The sequence below is a fragment of the Podarcis vaucheri genome (assembly GCF_965113315.1).
Source record: "Podarcis vaucheri genome assembly, chromosome: 5".
In the NCBI taxonomy this organism is placed as follows: Eukaryota; Metazoa; Chordata; class Lepidosauria; order Squamata; family Lacertidae; genus Podarcis; species Podarcis vaucheri.
Genome location: NC_138763.1, coordinates 31,365,945 through 31,386,080, shown reverse-complemented (window position 1 = coordinate 31,386,080; position 20,136 = coordinate 31,365,945). Strand labels below are relative to the sequence as shown.

The 20,136-nt window shown below is 43.7% G+C and overlaps 1 protein-coding gene across 8 annotated transcripts in view; it reads right to left on the bottom strand.

Moving 5' to 3' along the window:
- DOCK10 (dedicator of cytokinesis 10) overlaps positions 1-20,136 on the bottom strand; it is a 215,165-nt gene that overhangs the window by 173,177 nt on the left and 21,852 nt on the right. For 4 of the 8 annotated variants that reach the window (XM_082221651.1, XM_082221660.1, XM_082221659.1 and 1 more), the window contains exon 1: positions 8,114-8,321. In XM_082221651.1, coding sequence (XP_082077777.1) covers positions 8,114-8,239 — 126 coding nt within the window. In that variant the 5' untranslated portion in view covers positions 8,240-8,321. Of the gene's footprint in view, positions 1-285; positions 487-8,113; positions 8,322-10,614; positions 10,706-20,136 lie in introns of those variants that run through there. The other 4 variants (XM_082221653.1, XM_082221654.1, XM_082221655.1 and 1 more) reach the window with 3 other exon arrangements.

Here is a 20,136-nt window from a genome sequence, read left to right as displayed (position 1 = left end):
ACTTGCTACTTTGCCACAGCAGGACAACAAATTTTGAAAAGCTAAAGCTAATTTGCTGGGGTTTTTTTGTCTTTTTGAAGTTTGCAAACCTTTTGAAATGCTTGCTATTCAACATGATTCATAGAGCAAATGATTTCTTTCCCCCCCCCTTTTTTGTTACTTTAAAACTTTGTCCCCTCTTTAAAAATTACAACAGCTTATAGTAGCACACCTAGATTAAGGTGTGTGTGTGTTAACTTGGAATCTGCAAGAATTCAAGGGTCAGTTTATTAGTCATCTACCCACCTGTCCAAGCTTGGATGCAGTTTTCTTTGATTCTTTCCTCCTTTTCCATTTCATTTTTGTTCTCTCTTTTTCTGCTACTTCTTTTCTCCTTTCTCCCATCTCCGTTATGCTTTATTCCTTTGGCTGGACTTTCTTGCTCTTTTTCTACCTCCTCCTCTTTCGAGGAACAAATTCATCTCTGGTGTCAAGCTAGTTGGACAGAGCTGCAGGAATAAACTGCCCCTTTGTCTTGGTCTCTCCTAGAGGGCGAGTCCAGCAGCCAGGGAATTTGCAAGCAACACATTCTTGCCTCTGCCCTTTTCTGGTTGCCTCCTAATCCACCGTTCCAGTAGCTATGAGATATATCTATATGTTGGTGGCTGAGCCTATTGAATGATAACACAAATGTTAAGAAGTGAGCCTCTTCACAACATTTCTCCAGGGAGAGGAATTATCTTACAGTAAGATAGATCAGTTTAACAAGATGAGATTTACCGAAGATTGAATATTCAGCAGAATTTTTGGAAGTTTTTGTTCAGATTACCCTGTAGAGTATTACCAGTTTCTTTTCTCTCTAAAACCCATCTGCATTATTTAAAGTGACGGCTAACAGATGGCACCTCTATTGCTTCATGGGGTTACCTTTTCAAAACCCGCTTCTTCCATGAAGCCTTTGGCACAGCACACTAGTTCCCATGCCCAGTAGAACACAGCCTGAACTAAGGCTAAGGATGTGTGACTGAAACTAATGTATATTGCTTCCCTGTTTAGCCCTGCCTCTACTTCCCTTCCCTTTCTCTATTTCCCCCATGTTGAATTTTATATTGAAAAGCCATTGGCCAGTAGCCTGTTCTCTTGTATTCTGTAAAGTGCCATGTACAGTGATGGAACTATGTAGGTAACAACAGCAAGAACAAACAACAACAACACTTGTAGGAACCTGATATAGCCAGATCCTACTTAACATACATGTACCATAACTGGCTGGATCCACAGACCTCCTGTGGACAGATCAGGAGGAGAAAGTAGAGGAGAGAAAGTCACTAAAGTTGGCTGAGTAGCTCTTGCAAATCTGCTATCTGTTCACATTTTAATCCTGGCTCTTCAGGGGACACAATGTATATTCCAATTCCACTAGAGAAGAGTGCTTCTTGGATTTTCTGCCAATTCCCTACCACGTAACATAGCAGTTATAATATCCTGGGTCTATTCAAATCCAAAGCTCTGACTCTAAAGTGGGGTGTACCATTCCGTACAAATAAAATAATAATTGCTCCCATTAAACAGCACAGAATGTAGGTTGCACACCATTTACTCAAGGGAATCTCACTAGAGATAACAGGACAACTACAGTGAAAGTGGACTGCAACCATAAGCTTCAGACCATTTGGTCTTTCTCTCTCTCTCTCTCCCACACCCAAAATTTGTGTTAGAATATTGCTGAAGCATTGTTTCTCCTAACCACATCCTGTGGCAATGCCGCAGTGTCTAATTACTCACAGAGTGAAATTAAACATGGGTTTCAACTTTCTTTGTCCATTTTGAAATTTCCTAGCAGATAACTCAACATCAGCAGCTGTATTCATCAGGAAGAGAATGCAGAGGCTTACTGAAACAAATGCAGGGAGCCATCTACCAAGCACTGCTGCAGCACAATCTTCACTTCAGTGGGGCTTCTGTACCAAAATGAATGATGAGTGAAGGCTACACAGAAATGGTGCTGGGTGAAATGAACTAAGCACAAATGACTGCTTTGTTTCCTGCTATGAAGAGAACAGATGGAAAGCACTGTGGCACCTTGGGAGTCTGACAGTGACATCCTATGCTTTACACAGTAGCAAGTTCCACTGTGTTCAATGCAGCTTGCTCCATAGTAAGTGCATTCAGGATTGCAAGCTAAGGCTTCAGTCCTGTGCACACGTGTATGGGAATATGACCCTGCGAATACAAGAGGACTTATTTCTGAGTAAATACACATGGATCACGCTTCACTTCCTACATTGATCAGGTGTACACGAGGCAGGTACTACATATGGCAAGCTATGGCCGCATCTTCCGCTGCTGTTCCGCACAATCAACTGCTGCAGGCAGATAGCGCAAATCTGCAGAGCACCAGCTACATAAATTCAGCTTCTAGCAGCCTCCATGACTATTCATTTTGTTTCTAGAAATGACCCTCCATAGTTTACCGTGGCTTTAATAGGCCACAGTATTCGACATGCTTAGAATACATTCACTGATTGCAATGCAGTCTGTGGTCTGCTTTTAGCATTAACTTAAATGGTCTGGACAGAGGTGTAGCAAGGTCAGGTGATACCGGGTGCGAAAATATTTTTGTCAAACCCCCATTGCAATTTTTGGGAAGTTCTTGAGCTCTGGGGGGGGGAGGATACCCCAAAGTTGTTGAGCTTTTTAAGGGAGGGTTGGCCGCAGATAGCGCAAATCAGACCTTGTCAGTGCCGCCCAAGTGCTGTCAATCAATCTAAGTCTCAACATTAACAAATACAGTCATACCTCAGGTTACAGACGCTTCAGGTTGTGGTTTTGGGGGGCTACGGACATGCCAAAACCTGGAAGTACTGGAACGTGTTACTTCTGGGTTTCGGCAGTCATGCATGCACAGAAGCGCTAAATCGCACTTTGCGCATGCACAGAAGCACTGAATCACAACCCTCGCATGCGCAGAAGCGCCACTGCAGGTTGTGAATGCTGCTGGTTGTGAACTTGCATCCTGCATGGATCACGTTCACAACCCGAGTGTCCACTGTATGTAGCATTTGCAAGAAAGGCCACACAAACTTTTTTTAAAAAAGCTACTGTTGCCCCGTGATCCAGTCACAATAAACAACGAGGGTGGGTGAAAAGAAAGAGTTACATTGCATCCACTGAAAACTGCAGATCAGAATAATGAACACAGTACAATCTTTAAACATTATGGTATATTCTGGAGACTTAAATATTCCCACTAATGAATTATTACATATAAACTAATAATTTATTAAGGGATTGTTAGTGTGTTGGCTATGATACTGATGGCCAGATGCAAAATACAATTGGGATCCTACATCTTTAAAAGTTGTTTAGAAGAAGAAGAAATCAGTAGGCACACCTACTTGGCATCTAAGTGGATAGGCTTTTGGTTTAATGCATCATCAAGATACACTTGTTGAAAAAGCTGAGAATAGAGATAAAGAAAATATAATGCATTGGGACTCTACAATAAACATATACTGAATTCAATTTAAAATAATAAAACTCCTGCCTTGAAAGGGTTAATAGTCATGAGTGGGTCACCCTCTCTCCTCACATCTAATATGAAATAGGTTTATTTGAATAAGATCAATTCAGGCATAAAATTAATCCAAAATGTGATGCTTTCCAAACTAGTAAAACCTCTGTATTCTATTTGCATTTTTGGTTATGTCACTGGGCATATGATGGATCGAACCACAAAATTTCAAAACAGGAAAGTAGATTAATATATTCAACGGATGTTTCCTTGGCCTGGCCCACACATTTTTCAGAAGGGACATTCAAAAATATAATTATTGTCCTGCAAGCTTAAATCATGCAGTTCATTAATTCCTGTTTCATTCCACTGCCTGTGTAGACCCAGCCTATTTATATGCCAGAAATGTCTTAAAGCTTCAGAATTAATAGGCATGTAATGCTAAATAGCTTCAGTGAGACTTGCAAGACTTGTAAATTTGTGTGGTGCAACCTTCGGATTATGTTTTAAAATACTGTACAATAGAGGTTTTCCCTTGGGTGTTTTTTTGTTTTGCTTTGTTAAATAACCATATATATTTTCGGTTTCTGGAAATAACAAAGGTAAATATTTTTAGGAACTTACCTGGTTTGCATGTAACACTAAGCCAAACCATGGTTTAGCATGAGCATGAACAAACAAACAAACAAACAAACATTAAGGTTCTCAGTGTGAAGATTATGACTGCTGCTCCTCAAGTCCTGCTGCTACAGCACTATTCAGGCTGAAACCATGCCTTTGCTTTGCACTGCATCCAAGTGGGTGTTTATTGTTTATCTCACGCCAGACAAACCATGAGCAGTAACTAAGGCTTGCTCTTGATAATGATTGTGGCTTGCTTGAGGGAGACAAACCACAAGCCCAGATTCAGACATGATGCTAAACCACGTTATGGCTTAGTTCATGAGTAGGCAAACTAAGGCCCGGGTGCCGGATCCAGCCCAATCGCCTTCTAAATCCAGCCCGTGGACGTTCCGGGAATCAGTGTGTTTTTACATGAGTAGAATGTGTCTTTTTATTTAAAATGCATCTATGGGTTATGTGTGGGGCATAGGAATTCGTTCATATATTTTTTTCAAAATATAGTCTGCCCCCCCCCAAGGTCTGATGGACAGTGGACCCCCCCCCTCCCGCTGAAAAAAGTTTGCTGACTCCTGGCTTAGCCCTTCACTCCAGCAACCTGCATGTTTATTCATTTACACTAAGTCATGGTTTAGCTTAATGTTACATACAAATACATACATTGTATAACTCTGATGTATCAAACCTAAGTAATTTATGTTACTTACTCAAGAAGGTGTATTTATCACTGCCAAATGACTGCTGCTGGAAACTCTTTTGCCAGAAATCTGTTGCTGTGCAACATAAAATGAACTTGGTGATGGAATTCCTTCTGTAAGTTCACACATGGCTACAATCCTTGGCTGAGTGAATAGCCAAGAAATATATAGCATTTTCCAGATCTGTAGTACTCTAGCCAACAGTAACTTAAGAGTCTTAACAATAAAAATTATGCAGTTTCGAGCCCACACTGACAGTGTCTTTGGATGTCACAATCAACCATGGTTTATCATGACAAGAATTAGCTTAGTGAAGCCTCAGGCTCATATATTTCCCACTTCTTCTCCCTTGGCACAGCTGCAGAATGGAACTTGGAAGCTTTCACTTGTGATTAACCATAGCTGCTTGTGAACTGAATGCAAAAAAAGGGGGGAAGGGGGGAGAGGTTAATCTGAACTACAGTTTGCTTGCAACAAGCCAACTTCAAATTATGGATTATGAAGATGTCTTGTTTCCACACCCCATCATTATGATTTACCGCTGTTTAGATCTGAATGCAATACTGAATTGCATTTAATCAGAAGCAGAAGCAAAAGCTTCCAAATGCCTTCTCATGTCTGGAGTAGAGGAGAGGAGCGATGTTGATTCTAAAGGTTCGACTTTGTTCCTGTCACAATAAATGAATGAGTTGTGGCAGTAGAAGGCAATATAAGGTCTTCTACTTTTCACCCCCTCTATTCTCCTGATTTGCCCCTCACATCAGCTGGGGGGGTGGCTTTCAAAGGAACTCCTAGAATAGTGCATGGGGAAGAAGGAGAGGGGAGATTGTTCCATCTGGTATGCTGAAATGCTGGAACTGATGGAACTATCTTCTTAAAACTACACTGAATTCCTCCCAATGGTTCTAACAGCCAGTATCAGAAAAACCAGTTATGCTTTTTGCACACATGTAAAGCAAAAACTGTTGTTAAGGGCAGGGTATTCTTACACTGAATAATAATGTATACATACTTGCCATAGATGGCAACAAACAGGTAGGTTTTTGCCATAGTCGCATGGCAGCTTGGTCATTCAAAATTGTCCCTGGTTAAGACATCATTTTTTCATGGGGAAACATTGCCAATCGATGATGAACTCATAATGAAGGCAGTTTATGAATGGAACATCTCCATCCACCCACTTCTTATGCAAGAGACACAGAGTTTGCACCAATGTTCCTGTACTGCTGCATGTCCATAAAAATTACAGGAAATAATTTGGCAATGTTTGCTTACTGCAGACCAAGGACACATCAGATCTTTCCCCCAAATGTTACAGTCAGAATCGATAGCTCAGTGGTCTATATTAAACTGTGTGATTTTTCAGGTGGGTAACAACCCCCCAAACCCTGTAAAAACAATGGGACCCTCCTTACAATGGAGGTCATGACACTTTCTGTGCAACAGGGGTAACTGGATGGGATCTCTGTTAGAAAGTAAGAATAAAGAAACCTGCAAACAAATTCATAATGGAATACAGTTTTATGGACTAGTCCACTTCATGATAAATTGGACTCTGGTATAGGAAAGCTAACGGCATAAATTTATTATGTGTCACAATATATTTTGTTATGCTTTAAGCAGCCACAGGCCTCTTTGGCTGTTTTAGCTGCAACAAACTAACCCAGCAGGAAGTTGTTACTATCTGAAAGCACCAGTGCCCGGCAGGAGCAACATAGGCATAGATGGCCACAAAGAGACAGATGTCATATCTTCTTCTTATTCCTCTTCTTTGGCGATCACTCGTAGCCGAGTAAGATTGTTAAAACTGTGTTTATGGAAGACAATGAGTCTGTAAGTGACTGTGGAGGACAATTCTGGATCCACGTGTCCTTCCACAGTGGGGACATTGGTTTCCGAGCAGGAGTTGATCATGGTGTGGATTTGCCAAGCGTGCCTTATGCAGTGTTTCTGAGATGTGAAAGCTAGGAGCTAAATGGCACCTTAAACCTAGGTTATGAGCACCGCAATGGAGTGTCTAGGCTTGCTTTTTTTTTTAATAACAAGAATACAAAGCTGAAAATGAATGAATATTACGTTCATTTCTCACATGGTCTAGTCCTCATCTTAAGACTGCAAAAAACAAAGCCATACTTACCCCACCCAGCCCACTAATACTGTATTCTTATGCGGATCCCTGCAGAAGTGGCTGGAAGTGGGGAGGCAGAAAAAGGTCCTCCTTTCCTTCCAGCAGTGGCAGTTTCAGTCTGAAATCTTATGGGCAGTACTGCGCCCAGAGCTCAGAAACTGTTTGCAATAGTGAAATCCCCAAACGCTGGGAGTTTCGAATGCTGGTCCTATGCAACACACCAGAACATGCCGTATGAAAGACCTTTGCCACAATCTTACTAATTAAAGAGCTGCTGTAACACCATACCTAAGGGTGCAATCCTATGCACACTTACCCTCCTGAGTAAAACTTACTGAGCACAGTGGGATTTGCTTCTGATCACACATGCAGAGTATTACTCAGCAAGAGAGCTGTTTGAGCAGGAAGCCCTTGCTTTGAATCTTGCTTCTGTGGGGAATTTAAGAAGGAAGGCTGCAATCCCAGCCGCATCTCCCTGAGAGTAAGATCCCAGCATCAAACCCCAATAGACATGCATCAGACGCTGTTGCGTGCCACTTTTTCGGCTAACCTCAAGTCTGGAAGCTTCAGCCCTGCTTCTCTCCCCAGTTCCCATCTCCAATATGAAAGGGGTGGGTGGGAAAATACTGATTTCCCTTATAGAATCTTAGAATTGTAAAGTTGGGAGGGGTCTAAAAGGACATCTAGTCCAACCCCTGCAATGCAGGAATCTTTTGCCCCCCCCCCAAACCACCCATGGGACTGGAGATTAAGAGTATCATGCTCCACGGCTGAGCTATCCCAGATTAAAGTTTGCTTAGAAGTTGAAAGAACGAACGGGAGGCGCTCTGAACGCTCGACAGCGCTATATACATGGCCAGGTCTCAATACTATTGAAGGGGACACAAGGAAACAACGGCCTTCCGATCCAAGACAGACGCGCCTCGTCGCGACAGAAAACGCCGGGACTCCCCGCGAGCCACAGGAGGCGCTAGGGCTCCCTACGTCTCCCCCACTTTGCGCCGCTGCTTCCACGTCTCCCCCTTCCAAGGCACATGGTACGCGCGCCCTGCCAAGGGATGCCAGCGCGCGAGATGGGACAGCGCGAGTTCATTGGCGGCGCCCGGGGGGGAGACGGGACGACGCTTCTTCGCGCCTTTCCCGCGCTCTCCAGAAGAGGCGAACTGAACTCACCCTCAGCCGGAGCCGGCAGCGGCTGGCGACGCTGGCGACGGCGGCGGCTGCGCTCTGGCGGTGCTCGGACGCCAAGCTGGGTCGTAGCAGGCTCCGGGTGAATCTCCGCGTTTTCTCCACAGCCATGAGAGGGTCAGAGCGGCTGGCAGGAAAAGTCCGGCGGCGGCGGCGGCGCAGACTGGCAGCGCTCCCGCCTTCAGGAAGCGGAACTCGGGGCTTGCTTGCTTGCTTCTTCTCGCTTTCCCCCCTCCGCAGCTCGAAGGCGTGACACGCGCGCTCCCCCCCCATTCACCTCCGCGGCGCTTTTCTCCTTTTTTTGAGGGGGGGGGAGCGTCGCGAGGCGAGGCATCGGAGCGGAGACGGAGCTCGCAGCGTGAGGCGCCCAAGTTGGCCAGTGGCGTAGCGTGGGGGGTGCAGGGGGGGGGGGCGGCTGCACCGGGCGCAACATCTGGGGGTTAGGGTTAGGGGGCGCAAATCCACGGGTTAGGGGGCGCAAATCCACGGGTTAGGGGGCGCAAATTTCTTGCCTTGCCCCGGGTGCTGACAACCCACGCTACGCCACTGAAGTTGGCAACTCTGCAGGACGACCGGCGGGAAGGCTTCCCCGCCAGCAGCCCAGCCGCGCCTCTCTCTCTCTCTCGCACACGGCTGCCTTGGCCGAGGGGGGTCTCTTCAGCGCCTCCTCGCTGCTCCCCGCAACAGGCCGAGGCTGTCAGGGCTCCTAGTTCGCTACTGGAAACATCGGGGGCCTCGGGGCAAATGCCCCCTAGAATAAGCAGGAGGGAGGCCCCACACTCCGCAGGGCTGCCTTGCTACCTGTGAAATAAGCCACATGCTGGCGTGGGAGCCAACTCCTAGGGGGCCGAGATCCCTTCGTAGCCCCCCCCCAATAGCTGTCAACGTTTCCCTTTTTTAAAGGGAAATTCCCTTATTCTGAATAGGATTCCTCGCAAGAAAAGGGAAAAGATTACAGCTATGCCCCCCCTCAAAATATTTAAGGGGGCCGCCCCCCAAGTTGATGGGCACTGCCGTTCAGATGCTGTGTGCGCGTGCTGCATCTTGTGTTCAGTTATGAGGGGCGGAGCTCCCCCCCCAAAAAAAAAATCTAATTCAAGTTGGCACCCCTGCATGCCAGAACTGTACCGTTGGAAAAGACCCTGAGGATCAGTGTCGGATTTTCGTATAAGCTAAACAAGCTATAGCTTAAGGCCCCACTCTGTTGGCCCCCCCCCCAAAAAAAAAATTAAGGGAAAAAAAACCCTGGATGTACATTTCCAAAATATAAGATAAAAAACAAACAAAACCTACATATAGCAACATTGTTTTGTGTTGTGTAGACTCCTATGATGTAAGTAATGGGCCCCGCCTGCTAGTCTTCTCCCTAAAAAATCACTGCTTTGCTCATTTCTGTGTATAGGGTGACTACATTCTGCATGGGCTTTGCATTCTGCATGAACTTTTCAACAATTACTTAGATAAAATACATATTTTGTTATGTGCAAATGGCTTTAGATACATATTAAGTCCACAAATTACCATATAGCATATATTCAACACAAAAAACAGTGACAATTTGTTGTTGACAGAGGACAGCTGGACATATAAAGGGACCCATTACCTTCAGTAATTTAGGGCTTATCAATCCAGCCCTGCTAAGGATCATCATCATTTTATTATTTATGCCTCGCCCATCTGGCCAGGTTTCCCCAGGCCCTCTGGGCAGGTTCCAACAAAACATGAAAACACAATAAAATGTGTTTTAAAAACTTCTGGATACAGGGCTGCCTTCAGATGTCTTCTAAAAGTAGTCATCTAGTCCAAACCCCAAGCCCCTGCAATGCAGGAATATGCAGCTGTCCCATATGGGGACAGAAGGCATTAATCAAGCCACAGGCCCTCATAGGATGGGCTAGATATAAATAATAAACTATTATTATTATATTATTATTACTCCTAGGTCAGCATCGTCAGATACAGTGATGCAATGATCCTCACACACTTAACGCAGATAAGTGATTCTACCAGACATCCGGTTCTACAAACGATGGCTGCAAAAAAGGCTCAGATCCTGTGTTACCCACACTGCAGTGTTGCTGCTTTTACACAGTTAAAAAAAAAAACATTTCAGGAAGTGGGTATCATGGGCAGGGTTGACAGCATGGTTACTTCCCACTCTGGAAGCTGGTAATCTTGTCTTGAGACTCAACAGCAACACCACCCCATGATCACTTCCTTCAATCATGACTGGAGCAGAATGAGTGTTACCACACCACAACTGGTAACATATGAACTTAAATATTTTCTTCCACCACCCTCCAAATGAATTTCTGTCCAGGGTATTTGGTAAAGCGGTATAATTTTTAATAAATATATAAATAGCACGTCCAGGAAGGCATGTCACATCGTTTTAGTTAAATTTCTGTGGTTTTCTGGTCATTTTGACAACCATGTTGAGCGAACCCTCTTCATATATCTCATATTTATGAAAAGGTAATCCAAACCTGAAATCTGGTGGCAGCATGGAACAAATTCTGCAGCAGCAGCAGCAAACATCTGTCCTTTTCTTCCATTTCATCAATGGCATGCATCCATCTAGAAGAGAGGAGACAGCAACTTATTCCACTAGTGCTTGTGCGCTCAATTCATAACCAAGGAAACTAAAGGCAGAAATGAGATTTTTGGGTGGCATTCTCTTCTCTCACTTAACTGGAATTTTTATATAGGCTTGAGGAATATATATATATATATATATATATATATATATTCAGGAAAGAAAGGAATGCGTGCCATTGTGGCTGCCTTGTTTGTCATACCCACCTCTGCTTGAATGACGGCAAGGTGCCTGTCTGAAGCTAGAACACAAATGCATAATCTCTTCTGCTTTGGGCACTTAGGAAAGTCAAGAGATGGAAAACACAGGTTTAGTTGCCCAAGGGCTATGTTATTGAATGCCAAGGCTTTGAAATTTAAAATCTGCGTCAGCTTATTGCAGGACTCTCTCCAGCTATTCTAGCTTGGTTTGCATTAATTTTAAAAGGCAGTGTCTGGGCACAGAGCAGTGAGCCTCAGGGCTCTCTGAGGCTGCACCCTATGTTGCTTGGATTATCTAGTGAATATGGTGGAATCAGGGTAGTATGTACATGTGAAGGAAAAGCCATTGCCATTGAGATGTTAATATGTGTTCCTTGACATTTCTCCCAGATACAAGGACCAGAACTTTAGGAGTATATTTCTTACATGCAGACTGAAAATGTGATAGCTGACCAGTATTTACAGGCATTGATACTATCAAGTGACTCCGACACGCTGCAAAATAATAATAATAATAATAATTGTCGGAATCCACGCACCAAATGGGATAGTAACAATGTTAGAACAGGCAACCCCTGTATTGTGCAGGGGTTATGTTCTGGGTTGCTGTGTGTGCTGGCAGAGCATGAATAAGCTGGCCCCATTCCACCCCTTTCACACCCTCTTCTGAGTCCAAAACCATCCTGTGCATGCACAGCCATACGTTCTTTGAACTCATGCAAAACGGGAGTTGCCTGTATACCTATGCCCATACAGTGGTACCTCGGGTTAAGTACTTAATTCGTTCCAGAGGTCCATTCTTAACCTGAAACTGTTCTTAACCTGAAGCACCACTTTAGCTAATGGGGCCTCCTGCTGCTGTTGCACCGCTGGAGCACGATTTCTGTTCTCATCCTGAAGTGAAGTTCTTAACCTGAGGTACTATTTCTGGGTTAGCTGAGTCTGTAACATGAAGCGTATGTAACCCGAGGTACCACTGTATTAGTCTATCCCACTAGTGTGTGAGGTCACGAAGAGTCGGACACGACTAAACGACTAAACAACAACAACAACTAGTGTGTGGTGTACCAATAAGATAATTTGAATCAAATTGTGTTGGTTTCAAAATGGGTATTGACAAATTCCTGTCTGTCAAATGGTTACAAATTGTGATGACTACAAGCTGGTAGGAAAAACAAGAGGCGGGTATTCCCTTCTTGCCCTGTCTGTGGGTGTCACAAAAGTGTTGGGTTGGCAGCTGGAGTTGTTCATCCAAATGAATGATTTTACCATTTTGGGAATGAAGTTGACAGTTTTCCAGTAAGTCACAAAGTCGGAAACAGTTTCATTTCATTACAAAAGTACATGATGGAAGTTCAGTTGCTTTACATTCCCATCTTGTTTTGTTAGTCAAAAACAGATCATTCAAGATGGGAATGTAAAGAAACTGAACTTTGCCCTCCTTACCACACATCTTTAACTTATTTTTGTTGTCATCATTTGTTTTGTTATGAAACAGGGGTTGCTTGTCAGGTATTGCTCTTAGTTCTTGTTTTGTCATCAACTAGAGCAGGCTGTGACTGGACTTAACTGCCAGAGGTCCTTTACCTTTACCTTTTTAGAGCAGGCATAGGCCAACTCTGGCCTTCCAGATGTTTGGGACTACAATTCCCATCATCCCTAGCTAACAGGACCAGTGGTCAGGGGTGATGGGAATTGTAGTCCCAAACATCTGGAGGGCCAGAGTTGGCCTATGCCTGAACCAGAGCCTATTCCTATGCTGCTTTTTCCTTTATGGGATGCACAGCATATACAGACTTCAGTATACATCTCTTCCTAGATAAGTTTAGTTATCTTTAAGGTGATGATGGCCCATGTTTAGACTTGCTTTGAACACTAGAAAAATCACCATTTCTAGCTCAAAGTAACGGCAAACATTGATAGAAAACATATCACCCTTTTTCTTTTTGGAAATACTTTCCTCCTCCTTTCCATGACACATATTTTTTGTAGGAGTTGATGGGATCCTTTTCATGAAAAGCTGAACTGCAAAATACTCCTCCTAAATAATGATGATGAAAAAATAAAATTCTGCTTCTTTTCCTAGGAGCAATTCAAATAACTGTTCCTTCTAGAACCACCAATGGGTTTTTTCCTCTCTTTTCTTTCTTTCTCTTGAAAGATTGTTCTGGATGGTTTTAATATTAGAATTATCACTCTAAGGTTATGCATCACTGTGTGGTATAGACAGAACACAAACAACATGTTGGTTTGTGATGTTCCAGATTACACCATCTGCGATCTGCCTTTTCAATATGTTTCTTGCTGGGTAATGCTGTTTTCACTTCTTTCAGATTGAAGCAATTGAACAATATGTTCCTGCTCTCCTGGAGCAGACCACCATCAGCTTCCACTGTCTGTAGCTCATGTTGAGAATCTAGCATAGAATTGTTATTCTTTCACAGACCAGCCACCTCAGAGATAGTTTCTGGCTTTATCTCGTATTGAGTACAACATAATTGCATTTTGGGACTTAAAAATCTATGCAAAAGGGACATTTGAAAGGTGTGTTCAGGACTTCATAGCTGCTATGACAACCATATTGCTTTCCCAGATCCAACAGATGAGACAGATCATATACTGGATTTGTTGTTCTGCCCTGGCCTGGGAAAAGGCTGTTTCAAATTTAGGCAAGGGAGGAGGAGATTGATGTTTTATACATGGTCAGATGATTTTTGTTGTATTGTGTGTGCAATGCCTCTGACACTGATTGGCTGAGATAATGCAATTGCATGGAATGTTCACAAATACTCCAACTGTTCAGGGAATAAAGATGTTTCAGAATGTTTGCAGTTCAGCTTGTGTGGGGGAGATGTGAAACTTGTCAGTTTAACCAAGACTGAAACTTCACACAGCATTAGAATGAAATGTTCTATGGATAAAAAGATTTATGGAGTAAGGTGAGTACTGGGAAGTTTAACAAACAAACAAACCAAAAATAGCCTTAAATGTATGAGTGGAAGTGGTGGGCAGGAAGGAGGGAGGGAACAATTTTCTTCCTTTCAGTCATTATTATCCTGAATTTTTCCTCTGACCCGCTATGCTGCTCACAGTGGATATGGGGAAGGTAATATGGGGAAAGGGTGAAGTAGTGTCCTCTTTGTTCCTCCTGTTATTCTTCTCAAATTGACAGCATTTTGAGCCTGCTTTTTAATGCAGCAGAAAGATGCATGCAAGTGCATGCCACATATATTTGGGGTCTGAACTACATGTTAAGAATGTATGCAGAAAATGTCTGTAAGATATTTTTGCCAAAGTCACCCTCCTTCACTATATACCGTATTTTCCCATGTATGAGACTAGGTTTCCCCCCTAAAAAATAATGTCCAAAATTTGGGGGTGTCCTATACACGGATAGATCTCCCCCCTTTTCTTAAATTGGAGTCCCCAAAAATAGGGGGTGTCTTATATATGGGGGCGTCTTATAGACAAAAAAAACGGTAATTCTCTCTAGAACTCTGTTGTACAATCACTTGCCACAGCTAATAGTAAAGGTTTGATAAGTAAACTGTGTGCTATTTCCTGACTAAAAATCTGTTTCAAGCATATGTATAAAAGAAATGGGCAGAAAGCCCTTAATAGCAACTATATGAAAAAAGAATAGTCTTAGGTTTTTCAAAAAAATAGTCTTGGTTTCTTCAAAATCCTTTATTTCATCAGATCTAAGGAAGAGTTCCTTTAAAATAATATTAATTGGTATTTAAGACCACATGTAATTACATTCTCCTTATGCATATATTAACTTAAATTCTTTTCACCAACAAAAACATGCTTGCTTCCATGGGAAGAATTTAAGTGCTACACATTATTCAAAGAGGACACAAGCTTTTGTAACACATGTGAGGTTTAAAAATCTGAAGACAGACAGAGAGGCAGAAAGTAAATTGGTCCATTCGTCTTGGGTCTATTATGTCCCTGGACCAATATAAATTATCAGAGCTAATATCTGTATTGTTTTGGCAAAACCAGTTGTGGTTTGCATACAGCAATCTGTGGCTTGGGATTATTCCAAAAATGGAAGGATATTGATTTCTCTTGAAACAGGAAAATATGTGCAAACATTAAGGAGCCACTTTCCCTTCTTTATTCTTTACCACCAACATTTATGCTTTATAACCAAACTTTTAACCACTTTGCACTGAGAGTCAGCTTGAGGTCAAACTCTGCTTGCTGGCTCACATGAAGCAAATTAATGAGGCAGACAGAGCGAGTGGATTACACAGGGTAGCAAAATCAGAAACTGCTCCTTTGCATCACACATGAGATCCTTAAGCCTTTGGTAGATGTGATATGATCCAGAATAAAGATGCGGGGCACCTACAGATATTTTAATAATGCCAGCTAATGAGGTGTTCTCAGATGAACAGACTTATCCATTGGAGGGTTGCCCTTCTCCCCACTCCCCAGTTATTTTATATTATTTTGACAGGCAGGAGAGAATTATGAGATGGAAATCTAAAAACACAAGACGGTGCCATAGTATTGCCTGCAGGTGCAAACAGTTCTACACTTAACAAACACAGCATGGGCTAGAGCTCCTTGGTGCATTAATAAGAAATTATAAATACGGCCATTCAAAATGCAGTACACCAAGTCAGACCATTAGTCCATCTACATTGACTGACAGTAGATCTCCAGGGTTTCAGGCAGGCAATATTCCCAGCCCTACCAGGAGATACCTGGGACTTTCAGCAGTTGCTGTACCACCGAGCTACAGCCCTTTCTGAGAAACGTGGATGTAGCTACAAAAAATACAGCTATAGAAAAAAAAGGTCCATTGGGATTAATTAAACTTTTACTTTTTTGCATCCAAGTTGTTCCCCTGAGCTTTGTGCTGCAACAACTAAAGCAGGATCATGCGCTTCAAAAGATAGCAGGCATTCCTTCAAGAAGAAACCTTCCCCTTCTCACATGACAATCATGTGAAGAGACAGGGCTGTATCTAACATAATCACTCTGGAAGCAGAACGAGTTCCATAAGCACTGACATTCCCCTCCGCTATTTAACCCCCTCCCATTGACCCCACATCTTTTCTAGAGGGTTTGGGGAACCTCAAGAGCAGATCTGGGGAGTATATGGAGGAAGGGAGGAGAAGGAGGAGGGGAAATTCCCTTAAACTCGCGGAAGTTGGCACACCCATGCAATGACTTAGTTGGAAGCCTTCTAAAGACTTTTCCAGATGTTACAGACATGTGTAAAACTAACTCATGAACAGGGATGTGATGGGATGATGAGCTGCTTGTGCGTAAAATCGTAGTCCCTCAGAGTTTGTTCAAGTCCACAAACCTCTGTCTGTGACGGAGCCCCTCAAACATGGCTCCTCTAGTCACTGGCAGATTCCGACAGTGGCTGCTTTCGGAATCGCTTCCAACATAAAAGCTCCTTAACGGAAACACGTCTTCTGGACTCACGGCGTGACAGTTTCCAGCAAGGAGTGGGTCTCCCTATGGGAGGTCCAGAAACCTCCCCACTGTTCTCGCTGGAAGAGTCCCTGAGCCTTCCCTCCTGCTCACCTTCCCTCAGAGACCCACCTCTCCCCCTGCTGGTTCCTGCTTCAGCTGCTGGGTCTCTCCTAACCTCCATGAGCCCTTCCACCACCTGTCCCTCCGATGGCAGTTCCCTGACAAGGGACAAGCACATTGAACTTCTCCGCCGACCCCATCACTTTCCCCATCATATTGAAAAAGTGGAGAGCAAACTTCTGAATCGAGGGACCTCCTGTACTCGTGGAGGCACCCTGCACAATTTCTGATCTTCCAGGGCTGGAAATTACATGGGAAACTTCCATAAGTCTTGGATGAGCATCTAAAAGAAATATGCATTCTGCAGTGCTTCCACCAGCACCCCCCCCCAGTACAGGCCAAAAACCTCTCCTTCCCTGATCTGTTGTATCTGAAGAAGTGTGCATGCACACGAAAGCTCATACCAAGAACTAACTTAGTTGGTCTTTAAGGTGCTACTGGAAGGAATTTTTTTATTTTGACTATGGCAGACCAACACGGCTACCTATCTGTAACTGGATCCCTGATGTGTTGTCATACTGTGGCTGCTGGTGGGTTTGCTTAGTGAAACACCTCAGTGGTCACAGATAGATTTTATCACAGCCCTATCTAATAATTCCATGGGGCGCGGGTGGCACTGTGGGTTAAACCACAGAGCCTAGGACTTGCTGATCAGAAGGTCAGCGGTTCGAATCCCCACGATGGAGTGAGCTCCTGTTGCTTGGTCCCTGCTCCTGCCAACCTAGCAGTTTGAAAGCACGTCAAAGTGCAAGTAGATAAATAGGTACCGCTCTGGTGGGAAGGTAAACGTGAGCTGCTCTAGTTCGCCGGAAGCAGCTTAGTCATGCTGGCCACATGACCCGGAAGCTGTACGCCGGCTCCCTCGGCCAATAAACCGAGATGAGCGCCGCAACCTCAGAGTTGGCCACGAATGGACCTAATGGTCAGGGGTCCCTTTACCTTTATCTAATAATTCCACAAAATTTTCTTTTTCTGCCACATTTTCATAGCACTGGAGATTTTGTGGGTGTAGATTTGTGAGCTTACCTTATTGCTGCAAGGTGGCCAAAGGTGGTATGCTTTTCTTTCCATCAAGCATTTCTCCAGTGTTCTGCAGCCTCCCCAGTTGCCTGTTTGGAAAGGTTTGAAAGAGCTGCATGGGAGGAGTTGCCTTATGTTGTCCTCCCCTGGGCTTTAATTGAGGAGCAGGCACCCGGGGAGGCTGCAATGTGCAGACCACTGGTGACATGATTTGCAGAATGAAAGAAAATACACTCAGAAACACCCCTGGGCTTTAACTGGATAGCTGGCACCCAGGATGGCTGCACAGTGCATTACACTGGTGAGATGATTTGTAGAATTAAATAAAGGACATTCACAGACACCTCTTCACCACCACAAAAGTACAGTAAGTGTAGCACCTCACTCATGAGAATTTCACCAACATTTAAACTCCCCTTAGATCATTTCCGATGAAAATTCATTTTCTCAGTTACTGAGAAAAAAATAAAAATAAAAATTTCAACACATTAACTACTACCGATAGCGTGTTTAGTATGCAGCTGAACCAGTCACATAAAGAGAGCAAGTTTTGTTTTTAAGAACCAAAAGGAACATTCTGGAGGTGGTGAAAGTGAAGAACTCTGCCCATGCCTCCCCTCCAGGAATTTCTCTCACTAACCAATTCTCTCCTGTAAACTAGCTATGACCATAGCTAGGCGAGAACCACTTGGGAACAGGGAATGCAACGGGGATAGCAGAAGATGATGCTATACTTCTGTGTCACTGGGACAGTTCTGTGCTGAAAACACAGAAAACTTCTTTTGTCACATAAAGTTTATCTAAGGTTTAGGGTAGAGGCAGAACAATCTTTCAGCAACACCAATGTCCATGCATTTTATGCCTGTTCTCACAAACTAGAATCTTATAATCAGCTATTTCCTTCCGATTCAATTCAATCATGTCTTCCAAATCCCTCTGGATTCCTTAATTTGTTTTCTAATCTATAAATAACCCCTCTTTGCATAAACAGCTGTTTGTGCCAGACCTCCAGCTCGTTCCCACTGTAATGGTGAAGCTTCCCACCCACCCCAGTGCCTTTGTAAAGAACTAGAAATATTTGCAGACGGATAAACTCAAATGATCCGAGTTGCCAGGCTACGTGCCACAAAGTAATGACTGGACCTTACTAAAAGGTTCCTAAGGCAGCAGTTGCTGTGGAGGGGGGGGATTGTTGCTGACCTACTGCCTTCCTCACCCCCACATTGCCGAGACTAAGGACTCAGCTACATTATTAAAAAAAATCCCCAGTGCTTTGAATGTGTTATGAACATGCAACACCAGATGACGCTGCAGAGAAAAATATTTTTTGAATATATTTTACATAGCATTTTCCCTCTGACTTATTTATAGCGTCCCCCCCCCATGTGTAGATCCACCCTAAGGCTCCTTGCTAACTTAAAATACAGCTGGGTCATCCCCCCCCCCAATGTGGATCAAAACTGGTTTTGTGGGAAATGCATCAAAAAGCAGTATTTGATAAGTGGATAGATATGGATTGTGGCTAATGTTGTGTGCATGCCGTGTTCCAAACCAGCAGTAGGAATGCCTTGGATTCAGAGTAAACAGGAGAGTGTACATAGTCAAATTGTTTGGCTATATTGACAAGCATCAATGGCTTGGAAACTTCAATCCAGTAATGTTAGGGCTTCCAGGACATCTCTTTTGCCGTCCATTGGCCAAAGAGGAGAGGAAAAGAGGGGCTTCATAAACTGCTAGTGTCCCTGACACTAATATCTCCTATGTGAAACAACAAAGGGAAGGGAACGGCTGGAACGTGAAATGATAAATAGTATGGTCTGGAGATGGAACAGACCCACAACACAGAATACAGCTGAGGATCTTCTACCACATACACATTCAACTTAAATCTATTGTGGCTGTTTTCAAACCATGCTGGGCGCTATCTAATTTTGTTTTAAATAACCCCGATTGCCAGCTCCCTTGATCTGTAACATATTTTCAAAGTCCGTGGCAGTCCAATGCACGAGGCAGAGTTTCCCAGGCAAACATATATGTTGCAGCAAAGATACAAGCTTTTGAAAACTCGTTTGTTTTCACAGCTGACAAGGCTCCGTGAAGCAAAACAAATTGCTCAGTGGTGGAGCACATCATTTCCGTTGTAAAAGACCCCGCTTCAAATCCCTCGCCTCTTTACGAAGGACTGGGAAAGATTCCATCCTGAAACCCTGGAGAGGTGCTGCCAAATCAGCACTGACAATATTGGGCTAGATATAAGATATTTAAGGCAGCTTCCCATGTTCCTCTCTTGACACCCTTATTCTTTAAGAGCAAAATAGTTAATTGACTCTCTTGAGATTGAGGTTGAATCCTGACAAGATAGAAGTACTGGTTTTGGGGGACAGGGGGTGGGGGATTCCCTGGTCCTGAATGGGGTAACTGTGCCTCTGAAGGACCAGGTGCGCAGGCTGGGAGTCATTTTGGACTCACAGCTGTCCATGGAGGCGCAGGTTAATTCTGTGTCCAGGGCAGCTGTTTACCAGCTCCATCTTGTACGCAGGCTAATACCCTACCTGCCCGTGGACTGTCTCACCAGAGTGGTGCATGCTCTGGTTATCTTCCGCTTGGACTACTGCAATGCGCTCTATGTG